The 12,245-nt window shown below is 57.0% G+C and overlaps 1 protein-coding gene across 4 annotated transcripts in view; it reads right to left on the bottom strand.

Annotated features, from left to right (window-relative positions):
- The window catches only part of TESC (tescalcin), a 43,045-nt gene that overhangs the window by 4,925 nt on the left and 25,875 nt on the right, over positions 1-12,245 (bottom strand). For 2 of the 4 annotated variants that reach the window (XM_057492040.1, XM_057492038.1), the window contains exons 3-6: positions 6,647-6,761; positions 2,182-2,321; positions 1,058-1,124; positions 857-964 (exon numbers count right to left, since the gene is read on the bottom strand). In XM_057492040.1, coding sequence (XP_057348023.1) covers positions 857-964; positions 1,058-1,124; positions 2,182-2,321; positions 6,647-6,761 — 430 coding nt within the window. The remainder of the gene's footprint in view (positions 1-856; positions 965-1,057; positions 1,125-2,181; positions 2,322-6,646; positions 6,762-12,245) is intronic. The other 2 variants (XM_057492041.1, XM_057492039.1) reach the window with 1 other exon arrangement.

Genomic DNA, 12,245 nt, shown 5'->3' with positions numbered 1-12,245 from the left:
CACCAGTAATATTTATGGAAGGCTAAAAACTGATGAAACGTGTGTGACATACCTGGCCTGGTGCCTGCCCATGCCATGTGGTCGCCTGTGGTAGAGCGCAGGGGCACCTGGCCTGTCTGGAGCTCCCCATGCCCGGCAACAGTGCCGCATGCTGGGAGCGACTGCTTATTCGGTCACAGTGCTGGACACGCTTCACTGGCCATTTATGTCTGTGCCCCCCAGATTAATGGTTCTTCACTGGGGACAGTCTTGCCCACACCCCACATCAGGGACATTTGGCAACATCTGGTGACATTTTTGGCTGTCACAACCTGTGGGGAGTGATGGGCATCTGCTGGGGGGAGGCCAGGAAAGCTGCTCAATGTGGGCACAATGCATAGCACACCCCACACAGAGAAATGCCCACCCTGCTGTGGAGGGCGCCAGGTGAGAAGCCCCACTCAACTCACCCGAGGCCATCACAGGGCTGCCCAGCACAGTGCTGAGAATGACCAGCCATTCTACAGCAGGCGGACCCTGACAGCCTCACATGTCCACGCCTGTGCTTATCTTCCGGGTGCACCCGCCCTCCTCCCCCATGACCCTCCTGTGGCTCTGCTTGCAGCCTCCCACGTCTCTCCTGGGGCCAGCTGGGGCCTTCTCCTTCTACAGTGTGCACACTGCCTGGCCCTGAGCTGGGAGCTTCCTGCCAGCCCAGGAATCCACACAGTGGGGTCTACGGCCTCCAATGCCAGGCCCAGTGAGAGTGGTGCGTGGGACAGGCATGGGGTCTGCCTCTGGGGCCTTCCAGAAGCAGATCACAGCGGGGCAAGGCATGGGGGACAGGGCGTGTGGGGGCCTGGGAGCCCCAGCTCACCATCTGCCCCACGCAGACGCTGGCTGCCTCCATCATGGCCCCGTCGGCGATGGAACAAGCAGATTCCTTCTCAATGTGAGGGTTTCCCGACAGCAGCTCCTCAACCACCTGCTGGGCGGGGCAGGACAACGGTGACCCTGGGCCCTCGACCAGCAATGGGACAGGGGAGGCGGCCAGAGCCCCACGGGCAGAGGAGCATACTTTACATTTCGGTATTCTTCCAGGGTGATGCGGCCATCGCTGTCCGAGTCGTACATGTGGAACAGAACTGGGGGCGGCGGGGGAGAGGTGGGCTCAGCTAGGCCCCTCCTGCTCCCCCAGCCTTACCCACTTGAAATCAAAGGAGCAAAAGACACCAACAGTGAAACCTGAATGCCAAAGCTGTAGGGGTGAAGGGCAAAGGCTGTGGGGCCGGACCCCTTCCTGGAGGATGACCTTGGGCAGTGACCTAACTTCTGAGCCTCAGCCTCCCCATCTGTGAAATGGGTGTAACCTGTCTACCTCATGGTGTGGCGGGGGCTCAGGAAGCTACAGCTGCCAGGTGAGGGCCAGCGATTGCTGGACACCCTGTGAGCACGGATGGTGTCACAGGACTGCCAACACCAAGTCAAATCAGTGTTACTTCAAAAGATAGTTCCTGACAGAGCTACAAGGGTGGCCGCCATCACCACATCCCAGCCCCTGGTGGCTCAGAGCTGTCCCCCAATGGGCAGGAGGGACATTAGGCCTCCTCTGGTTATTCTAATCTTGTTGACATCCGCTTGGGTCCTGGCTGACATCACTGAGCATCCCGCAGCCCTACAGAGGCCAGGAGCTGACGGGCAGGGGACCTGCCCTCTCACATCCTGCACGGGTCGGCCTCAGGGAGCCTCTCACTGGAGAAGCCCCTGCACCTGTGTTTATCCAGCACTGCTCCCCCACCTCCCACCTGCCCGGCACCGTACAAAGCAGCAAATGTCTTTTTCTCTTGTTCTCCTGGTCCCTGTGCAGTCTGGGCTGTCGTGCGCCCATTTCACAGGCTGGGCTGTCAAGGCTCACAGAGGTTAAGGTGTTTGTCCACCACCACACTGGAGGGGACACCAGGTCCCTGCCATTCCATGGCTGCATACCTGGCCCGGCCCTGGGGGCAATGAGAAGCCGGGCCACCAGCAGCCCTCACGCACACAGTCCAGAGCCAAACACCACCCCGTGTTGACATGCTCCTGCTGGTGAGCCTCGCATGGGGTAGAGGGAGGCCAGGAGTCATGGGTAAGCCCGTGGAAGGAGCCGTGCCACAGGCCACCCGGGGATCCCAGCCAGGCCGCCTGGGGCCTGGGGACACGTACATCTCAGCTTCTCCTTCCGGCACAGCTGCACCTGCTCCTCGTCCATGGTGGTGTCGATGGGCTGGAAGTAGGACATGATGGTCAGGAAGTCCTCGAAGTTGATCTCGTCGGCCAGGCCACTGGATCCCTTGCGCAAGTTCCTGCAGGAGGGACGAGGGGGTCTCAGAAGTGAATTAAAAACTGGGTCTTGCCCTTCAACTGCCCACAGGTCAGAGAACCCTGTCCTTCTGGGCGCACCTGGCCTGTGGTAGCTGCCCTACCTGGGGTTCTGTTACCAACAGCCTGCTTCTGGGGGCGCCGGGAGGCTGAGCCCAGCCTGTGCTGTCCCCCCCAGGGCTCCCTGTCCCACGACCACGCAGCTGTTGCTGAGGGCTGGGAAGGAGCGCTGCCTGGGTGCGCCATGGTTCCCAGAGGTGGGAACCTGAGGCAGCTGGTGACCCAGTGACCCACTGAGGCGCACCTCCCTGACCCTTTGGACCAGAGGTCGGCCAACTGCAGCCCAGGGGCCAAATCCCACCTACTGCCTATTTTTGTACAGCCCGTGAACTAAGAAGGGTTTTTATGTTTTTAAGTTGTTGAAAAATGGGGGAAAAAAACAATAATGCATTGCAGGACAAGTAAAAAATCACATGACATGCACATTTCAGTCTCCATAAACAATGTTATTGACATTCAGCAACACCCACCCATTCCGCTACTGTCCACGGCTCTTCTCGTGCTACAGAGGAAAGCTGAACAGTTGCTGCAGAGAGCGTATGGCCCACAAAGCCTGAAATATTTACTGCCTGGCCTTTTGCATAGGGAGTGCGGACTCCTGCCCTCTATTAGCTGTTTGAAACTCTAGCCCAGTGAGCAGCTACTGGCAGCCCTGAGGACTCTGTTCACTACCGAAGTGCAGACTTTATTAATGCTCAGCATTCAGAAAAAAAAACAACAACAAACCAGAGGTTTCAAGTGGTCCCAATCAACAGGCTTCTCTGAAGGGGCAAGAGACGGCTCGGGTTCCAGGCGAGGCTCAGGCTGGGTCGGCCTCGGGGCCATACAGCGCCTGGCGCTCAGCAGGTCCCTAGTAAATGTGTGTGAGTGCATCGAAAAGCCACCCAACGTGGGTCCCGGCACAGAACAGCCGAGAAAACAGCTTGAAACTGACCCCACGCAAACCCAGGCTCCTGAGTCACTACTGCCAAGCCCTCATCCCTGAGGGACTTCTGCTGGGCCAGGCCACTGTCAGGCCGACAGACTGAGGGTTCCCCTGGCCGCACCATGTGTCCTTGCAAAGGGACAGCTCCCCAGCTGGCCCGGGAAGACCGACAGCCATGTACTTGGGTCTCCCCTGCCATCACGACTACACCTCAGTGTAAGGGAATACATTTGTGGTTCTCTCTTTAGGGGCCACCTATTTATTCCCTTTCAAATACCAACTGTCCCTGAAGTGTGCACACCTCACAGTTTACAGATCTCCCTATGCCCAATTTCCCACTCCAGATTTTCCAGAAAGAGGTGCATCCAAATCCTGGAATAGAGGTGGATTGTGAAACTACAAACCTGAGATGTGAGGCAAGATGTTAGCCCAGATTCAGGAAGCCCTAGTTTCAAGTATTTTTCCAACTCCCTGAAATGTTCTCTTATAGTTTCCCTCTGCTCCTTCCAATAATAATCTCAAAGTTCTCACTGCCAGGGGCACAGACCAAATTTACAGGGCATGAAAACATCCCCTGGGTGGGTCAGGTCGCTCAGAGGCTGGCTCACACATCTGTCCCAAGCGGTTTAGGCTGCAGCAAGACAGGATCAAGATTAGCACCGGGGACAAGGGACAGGCCCTGGGAAGCAGGCCATGTGTCCTTGGGGAAGGTCGAGACCCAAGCTGTGAACAGCAGGACCCGGTCTGGGGGAGAGAGGACCTTTCCCCTCCTAGTGGTCCCCGGGAGGTCTACACAGGCCATCAGGGTCTCTAATGACAGGAGTGCAGAGGCCAAGGAAACCCAGACCCAGCGCCTGGAGCCAGACCCACCTGCTCTCCATACCATTTCCAAAATGGGGCACCCAAGGCCAGGGTTGGTGGACGAAACAGGCTGCAGCCCAGCCTGCCACCCAGTGGGAGAGGAGGGCAGCTTTTGCTATTTTTGCAATGCCTGATTTACAGCAATATTTTCAATTGGATGATCACTTTAACTTTCTGATGATCCTGCTTTAAGGAACAGAATCTTTGGAGGCAGGGAAACTGCTGTCCAAGCCTGGCTTCTCTGCCCACTGTCCTATTCCTCAAGAGTCCTAGGAAGCAAGGCTGATGCTGGTACTTTTGGAAAGAAAGTCCCATCTCCGCCCCTCAGCTCTCCCTCTCAGGACCTGCCGGGTGTGAAGGATGCACAGGCTGGGAGCCGCAGCCCCCGAGTTATTCTGGGTCCAGGCCCGGGGGGGCCTTTCCTTAATCCTGCCCTCCTCAGCGGCTTCTGGGCTGCCTGCCGACTCCCCCTGGGCCTCCCCTTCTCCACATCCAGTTTCCCTAAATAGCTGCCAGAGTCTGAGGCCCCGGGACCCCTGGGAGAGGCTCTTGCCACCCGCTGCCCCCCAGCTGACCCTGGTCTGATGGCAATCACTAAAGCAGGCGCAATGTGAGCTGCCCTAGCTGCAGACCCACAAGTCCCCCCACAACCCCACATCCAGTCAGTTTCAGGCTACATCTCCCCGCGGTCCTTCCTCTCCTCTGATGGCCACACCGCAGCCTGGTCCTGCCTCCACCATCCCCAGCAGGATCTTCCAACCCCGCACTCCACAGGCAGCCAGAATGAGCTTTGCAAAATGCAAATCAGACCTATCATTCCCAGCTTGACACCCTTCAGAGGCTCACCCAGCCCCCAGGGTAACCCCCAAAGCTCCAAGAGGTGCCCCCTACAACTATGGCAGCCAAAGTGACCTCTGCCAAATGCAGGCCTGGCTCCTGCTCCACACCCCTCCTTAAACCCATCAGTATCCCCCACTACTGTTCCTAGGTTGAAGTCAAGACCCCTCTTGCTAGTCTAGGGACCACATGATGCAGCCCTGTCCTCCCCCGCCTTCCACCACACCAGTCCTCTCTGTGCTCCAGCAGGCCTCCCCTCTGCCTCACACTCGCCAGGCTGTGTGCCACAGGGCCTTTGCACATGTGGCCCTGCTCTCCTAGAGCACCTTCTCTGCTGTGCCTGCTTAACTCTCGGTCACTCTTCTCAGACTTCACCTCACAGGCCCTAGAGGAAGGCCTCTGCATCTTCTAGGGCAGCCCGAGGGCTGCCACCCCCCCATCCCATGAACAAATGAGGCTCAGGGAGGCTCGGCATCTTGCTCAGGGCCCCACGGCCCTGGAAGAAACTAAGCTGAGTAGTTCGGCCTGCACAATGTGAAACCCACAGGGAAGTTCCCACCCATCTTATTGTTGCAACATGCCTGTTCCCTTCCTTCCCCCTTCTGCCAGACCGCCCTGCTTCTCAGCAATCTCCACAGACACAGGTCGAGCCTGGGACCCTGGTGTCTGCCCACGGGCTCCGGAACCCTGGGGAGGGCATCTCCACCCCGACCTCTGGGCAGAGCCTTGGCACACTGAGTCCCCATCCAGTCACATGACTCAATTCCAACAACCCTGGGCCCCTGGGGGCGTGAGCTCTGGCCCGAGCTTCAGCGCCGGGATGCTGGCCAAGGGCACCACCTCTCTGTGCCTCGGTTTCTCTGAGCCAAGGCGGTGAGCGTAACACTAGCCAACTGAGCTCTTTAACACACACCACCTCAGTGCCCCTCCCAGCAACCCTGGCAGATGCTATTACTACCCCCACTGTACAGATGAGCAAACCAAGGCAGCCTCCAGGGCAGCCCCCAGTGATCCAGGCCCTGTGTAGTCCCCTTTCCAAGTGTGGGGTGACCCACTGACTCACGGCTCATGAAGAGAATACAGCAAAAATGATGGATGTCAGTTGGGAGATTCGTTACAAAAACAGGGTGGCTCCCATCCCAGATGCCCCCTCTCTCTCCCTCTCTCATCTGGACATCTTGTTCTGGGGGAAGCCAGCAGCTGCAGTGTGAAACCCTGTGGAACGGTGGTCCCTGACCCCTGCCAGCGGTCACAGAGTGAGTCTGGGAGCAAAGCTGTGCCGAGGTGTGCTTGCAGGTGACCACAGGCCCAGCTGAGCCTGAGCCCAAAGACCCAGCCAGTTTGCACCCCCAGATTCCTGATCCCCAGGAACAGTGAGATAATACAGATTTGTTTTAAATGGCTCAGTTTGGGAGTCATTTGTTACGCAGCCATAGCTAACCACTACAGAGACCTAGACAGGTTGAGTAACCTGCCCAAAGTCACCCAGCTAGGAACGCAGAACTGTCTGACTCCACACCTGTGCTCCTAACTCCTACCCAACACGGCCCCTCTTCTCTGCATCAGCTTAGAGGCTGTTGTGAGCTCACAAGGGCAGAAGAAAAACTCCCTCAAGGACAGGGTTACCTGCCATTGCGCTGGTTCAGGGACAAGGGCCCACCTGTTGTCGAAGAAGGCACGGACAATCTTGGATCGGATTGGGTTGAGCTCCAGGTCAGGGACATGGTTGAAGTTCTCCTTGCTGGGTTCCAGAAAGAAGGGGCAAGAAAAGAAAGCACAAGTCAGACGGCATGTTCCACCACTTACCAGACTAGTTTTTACCCCGAGCAGCAGGCGCCATGGGAAAAGCTCAGAGGTAAGAGGCTGGAGTTTGCTGCTTGTCTGCCTCCTCCTCCAGCCTGTGGACCGGCAGGAGCAGGGGCGACCTGGAGACTCAGCAGTGCTTTTTCAAATCCGATAAACACCCTGGATGTTCACCTCCAGAAAAATGCAGGGACACCCGATTTGCACCTTAGTCTGGGGGTCAGAGACCACCTCAGGCCCACCACAGACCCCAGGTGGGGAAACCCTGCTTTGGCCGTTCTGGAACTGGAACAGCAGGATGCTGGCATGGAGATTTGGGAAACGGTGTGGCAGGTCCTCCAAGAGTGAAACGTAGAATCACCATGTGACCTGGAGACTCCATTCCTAGGTATGTACCCAAGAGAAAGGAAAATATATACAGCCACGTAAAAACTCGAACATGGAGGGTCTGGCAGTATTCATAGGAGTCACAGAGTAGGAACACCCCCATGCCTACCGAATAATAACTGGGTAAATAAACTGTGCTCTATCCATACAATGGAATATCATGCAGCCATAAAAAGAAGTACTGAGACGTGTCACACCATGCGTGGACCTCGGAAACACTGTTCTAAGTGAAAGACGACACAAAGGGTCACATATTGTATGGTTTCATTTATATAACAGACAAAGTAAATCCACAGAGCCAGAGAGTAGATCCGTGGTTGCCAGGGGCCGAGGGGCCGACAGCGAAGGGGACGGCGGAGAAGGGTACACAGACTCTCACGGGGATGATGAGAATGTCCCAGAACTAGTGAAACCGACCGTGGCACTGGACACACAGCTCTGTAAATATACTAAGAGCTGCTGCATTGTACATCTGGATGGGTGAGTAGGACATGTGGGTTGTATTTCAGTAAAGCTGTTTAAATAAAAAAACAAAAAACGGGTCATGGCTTGGGGCCAAGAGGGAGAATCTCAAACACAGACACCCCGTCACCAGGCCCAAGCCCAGCCGGGCCCCAGGGCCAGGGGATCGGAGGCTCAGCGGCAGAGAGTCCCTCACCTGCCTGGCCGTCCCACATAAGGCCGTCCTTTGTTCTCAGAACCTGCTTTCCTGTGCACCCTTTTCTTCTGCTCTGTGGCCATCAACTAGCAGAGGCCTCGGGAGGGACCCAGGGCACAGGTAATCCCGGGAGCCTTCAGACGCTCGCCCAGGTTGGAGAGGCAGAACATCATTAGCATTAAAGTGAGAATTTCCAGGAGTGGGGTCGTCATCAGATGTGGGACTCAAACCTAGAAACAAACCCAGGCCAGGAAGAAGGAAGTGCAACACACACAGAATTAAGCACTGTTTGAGTTGGAAGGTTCTGGAAACACATGCTGGCTCCTGTACTGCCCTTACCTTATATATGGGGGAGGCCCCCGGAGGAAAAGCAGCACGTGGCCCCAGTGCCCAGACCCGGCACCCCCACCCCACCTGGGCCACTTCCTGCCTCTGCCAGTGCCCCTGGCTTGGCGTGCAGCCACTCAGGAGCCAGCATCAGGGATGCCAACACCTTAGATTCCGAGATCTCAGTTCTGGAGGAGGCGGCACGCTCACAGGAGCTGGCCTAGCAATGGGATTTTATTCAGACGCAAAGCAATGCAGTGCTGACCCATGCGACCGTGTAGAGCTCCAAACATGCGGCTAAGGGAAAGAAGCCAGACTGAGGGGCCAGGACAGCAGATTGGTGGTTTCCGGGGGCTGGGTCAATAGGGGGTGGTGGCTGATGAGTACTGCCCTAAAAGTTTTTAAGACCAAACCACGAAGAACCACTGCACAGTGATTCCATTTCTATAAAGATCAAAAAGTGTCCACACCAACTTACATGGCTCCAAGTCAGGACAGAGGTCAAGTCTCTGGGGGGGCAGGTCTGGGAGGGAGCACCAGGGGGCTTTGGTGGCTGAGGATGTTCTGCGCTTGATCCCGGTCATGGGGCGGGGTCACGGCGTGTTCAGTCTCTGAAGGTCCATCTCACTGTGGCCTGTCACTTCTGCGTGCATCACCTGAGCACTGGTGGGAAGGGACCACGGGAGGCAACAGATGCCCAGGGCCCCTAGAAGGGAGCAGGTCTAGCCAAAGGGGCCACGTGGAGCCCGACAGGGGTTCTGGGAGAACGGAAAGGAAGCAACCAGCTGCTATGTGGCTGGTTAGCACGTGAGACCGCAAACCCGGTCTGGTTTTCATTGGCCAGGAGGTCTTGGCTACTGTGCATTCTGCCTCAGCCTCAGTTTCCTCAACCGTGAAATGGGCACAGCCTCTGGAATCAGAATTGGGTTCAACTCAGTTCTGCAACCTGGGACAAGTGACTTAGCTTCTCTGAGCCAGTCTGCTCCGGAAACAGGAACCTCAGAGGGTGGCTGTGTGCTCACAGGAGATAAAGCCTAGCACACACTTAGCAAGGTACCCAGGGAAGAATGGGTGCTCCATGCTCGGAAGGTTTCTGGCTCCCAAAAGCATGGGGACAGGGACACTCATCTCCACAGCCCCATATCTTCGGTACCCGGCACAACGGGCTGCAGACAGCACGGTGTACCGGGTGAACAGCTCAGTGGAAGGCACAGCTGCCTCCCTGTCCGGTGTCCTGAGCTCCGGCCACGCCATCGGCCCTTGCACAGGCAACCCGACCCTTCAGTTACCCAGGGCTTCACCTGCAGGTCCCGGGAGAACGTCAAAGCCCAGCCCTGTGGTGCCGAGCTCCGGGACAGGGTGAGCTCTCAGAGGAGCCGTCTCCCAGGGCTACTGGAAGGACCCTATCTGGGGGCACTGGCAGGGAGTAGAAGTGAGTCTGCTCAATTCCTCAGGAGGCAACTGAGGGTCCAAGGGGGGCCAGAGAAGCCCAATCCCCATGTGCCAGCAGCCCCCTGGCCACCAGGAGATCCCACAAATGGCTAGAGGGACCCTGGGGCTAGAGGAAAGAGGACGAAGGCAGAAACGGCCTCAAAGAGCCCGTGTCTGAAGAAGGCAGTTAGCAAGCAGGGGGTCTGCCTCCCACCGGCACAGAGGAGGTGATGAGGCAGATGCTAGGAATCGAGCTGGGGCACCAGGTGCTCTGCCTCAGAGCCCCAGGCAGGACTGCACCCCAGCCACCTCTGCACCTTCTCCAAATGGTCCCTGCCAGACCTGCGCTCCGACCTCACCTCTCCGTCACCATGGCACCTTGCTGACTCTCTAAGCCTCAGTTTCCTCATCTGCGAACTGGGTGCAGACCCAGCACTTCCCATATCACAGGGGATATGAAGTCCAGCATGCACTGCTGCTGGTCCACGCTCTGCCCCAACCAGGCACATGGTCTTGGGCGAGCCACGGCCCAACTCGGAGCCTCGGATTTCTCATCAGCTAGTACCATGGGGCTAGTGAGATAAACACATGCAAGGTGCTAAGGGTACTGACACATGGTGAGATCTTCATTTTAAAATGATGATGATAGAATAATAATAATAATAGCAGCAGCTAACCTTCCATGTACCGCTAAGAGAGCTTTACATTATTATCCTGTAAAGTAGGAACTTATCTCCATCTTAAGGATGAGGACACTGTGGCAAAATGCTAAGAATGATACCGACTGACTTGGGGAGCATGCAGAAACCCTGCACAGAAGCAGCTGCTCAGGAGCCCCAGGGCTGGCTGTTCCTCAGGGGCCCTCCTAGAGATGTGCGTGCCAACATCTTCTTTCCAACAAGCAGAGCAAGGCCTTGAGACCAGAGCCTGGGAAAGGCTAACCACAGTTTAATGCCCTATAAATGCTGGTTTCGGTTGTGTTTCTCTTCCTCCCCATCTGCCCCCAGGTGCCCACGGGGCCGGTGGAACCGGCTCAGCTGAGGGTGTCCCGGCCCAGGCTGCAGCCGTGGGAACCCACGAGCCCAGGAATGGGGACAGGTCCCTGCTCTCGGGCCAGAGCCGACACCCCATGGTCGGTGGTCCAGCAAGGCTGCCTCAGGGACCAGCAGGGAGGTTTGCCTGGAGGGCTCCAGGGAGCTTGAACCCTGGGGTTTTAAAGTTTCCCCCTCACATCCTGAGGGCTCTCACTGTGCCAGGCTGTGCAAATCACTTGCACACTCTGCTGTGTTTAATTGCCCCAACACACTCATGGTGCTTATTTTATAAATAAGTGAGAAAATGAGGCCCAGAGAGGTGAAGTGAGTAGGCCACAGTCACACAGAAAAGGAGCTTCGATTCCGGCTCTAACTGCCCCCCTGGGCTTCCTCACACACACCACTTTCCTCCGGTTGTACCTTCTCATGTTAAAGAGAAAGAGATTGACAGAGATCTCCAGTAGGCACCTGCTCCCACCCCAGAGAGGCCCCAGCCAGGCCCCAGGAAAGAGAGGACAGGCGCCCAGTGCCCAGAGGAAGGAAACAGACTAGAAACCACCAAGGGAGGGCCCTGCACTTCCTCCAGCCTCACGGTGTGGACTGGTTTCCGGCGGCTTTGAGGCTCAGCTTGACTGCAAAGTTCTCTCTGCAGGTCTTGGGATCGGGGCTGCCTCCAGCCACCACCAGAGCTTAGTGACCTCAGAGCTGAGGGTGCAGCCAGGCCCCAGACCTCAGCCTGCAGCTTGGCCTCCCCGCTCCCTGCAGCACCGAGGAAGGCCCTTGGATCCCTGGGCCACTGGCCTGACTCTGCCTGAGTTCCCCCTGCACACACTCGTAGCATGTGACATTTCCCACCCAGGGCCATGGAACAGTAAACGGGGCCATGGAACAGTCAACATTAGGGAGACATTTACTCCCCATGGGGGGCTCGTGGAGGGCCACGTCTCTCTCAGCAGGTGTCTTCCCAGGTCACGCCCAGATACTCAAACTGTTGTCCCTCAGCACCACCTGGGAGCTTGCAAGAAAGACCCCAGAACGGCCAGACCAGAACCTGCATGTCAGCATGATCTCCAGGGGTTCCGGTTACTGTTTGAGAGCTCTAGAAAGTCCCTCAGCACTGCAGGCAGTTCTCCTGTCCACATGCCTTTGCATAAAGGATTCTGCCAGGAAAGCCCTGGGCCCCTGGCTGCCAGGCAAATGCCTCTTTCAAAAGCTGGGGCTGTGACACCAACATCATTCCTCTTCATCACATACTGTCTCACCTCCCGCCACTGCTGCATGCCTGGACCCAGCTGCCCTCCCAACACCTGTCCTGTACTTACCACAGGGGGAGTGACAAGGCTTCAAGTACCTCCTGTGTGCCAGGCACTGTAGTGGGTGCTGGCCTCGGCAGTTAATGGGACAGACTCAATCCCTCCTGGGATCTAGTGGGGGAAACAGAGCTGGAAAATGGACTATCTCAGGCAGCAACGCGTGCTTTGCAGGCAATCCCTGCTTGGGTTGCAGTGGGGCGGTTGGGAAAGGCCTCCTGGTAAAGGTGATGCATGAGCACTGGCCTGAAGGAGGCGAGCCTCAATCCCCAGGG

The sequence above is a fragment of the Manis pentadactyla genome, chromosome 14 (genome assembly GCF_030020395.1).
Source record: "Manis pentadactyla isolate mManPen7 chromosome 14, mManPen7.hap1, whole genome shotgun sequence".
Lineage (NCBI taxonomy): Eukaryota > Metazoa > Chordata > Mammalia > Pholidota > Manidae > Manis > Manis pentadactyla.
The sequence above is the reverse complement of the archived record's forward strand: the minus strand, read 5'-3'. Positions and strand labels throughout refer to the sequence as shown.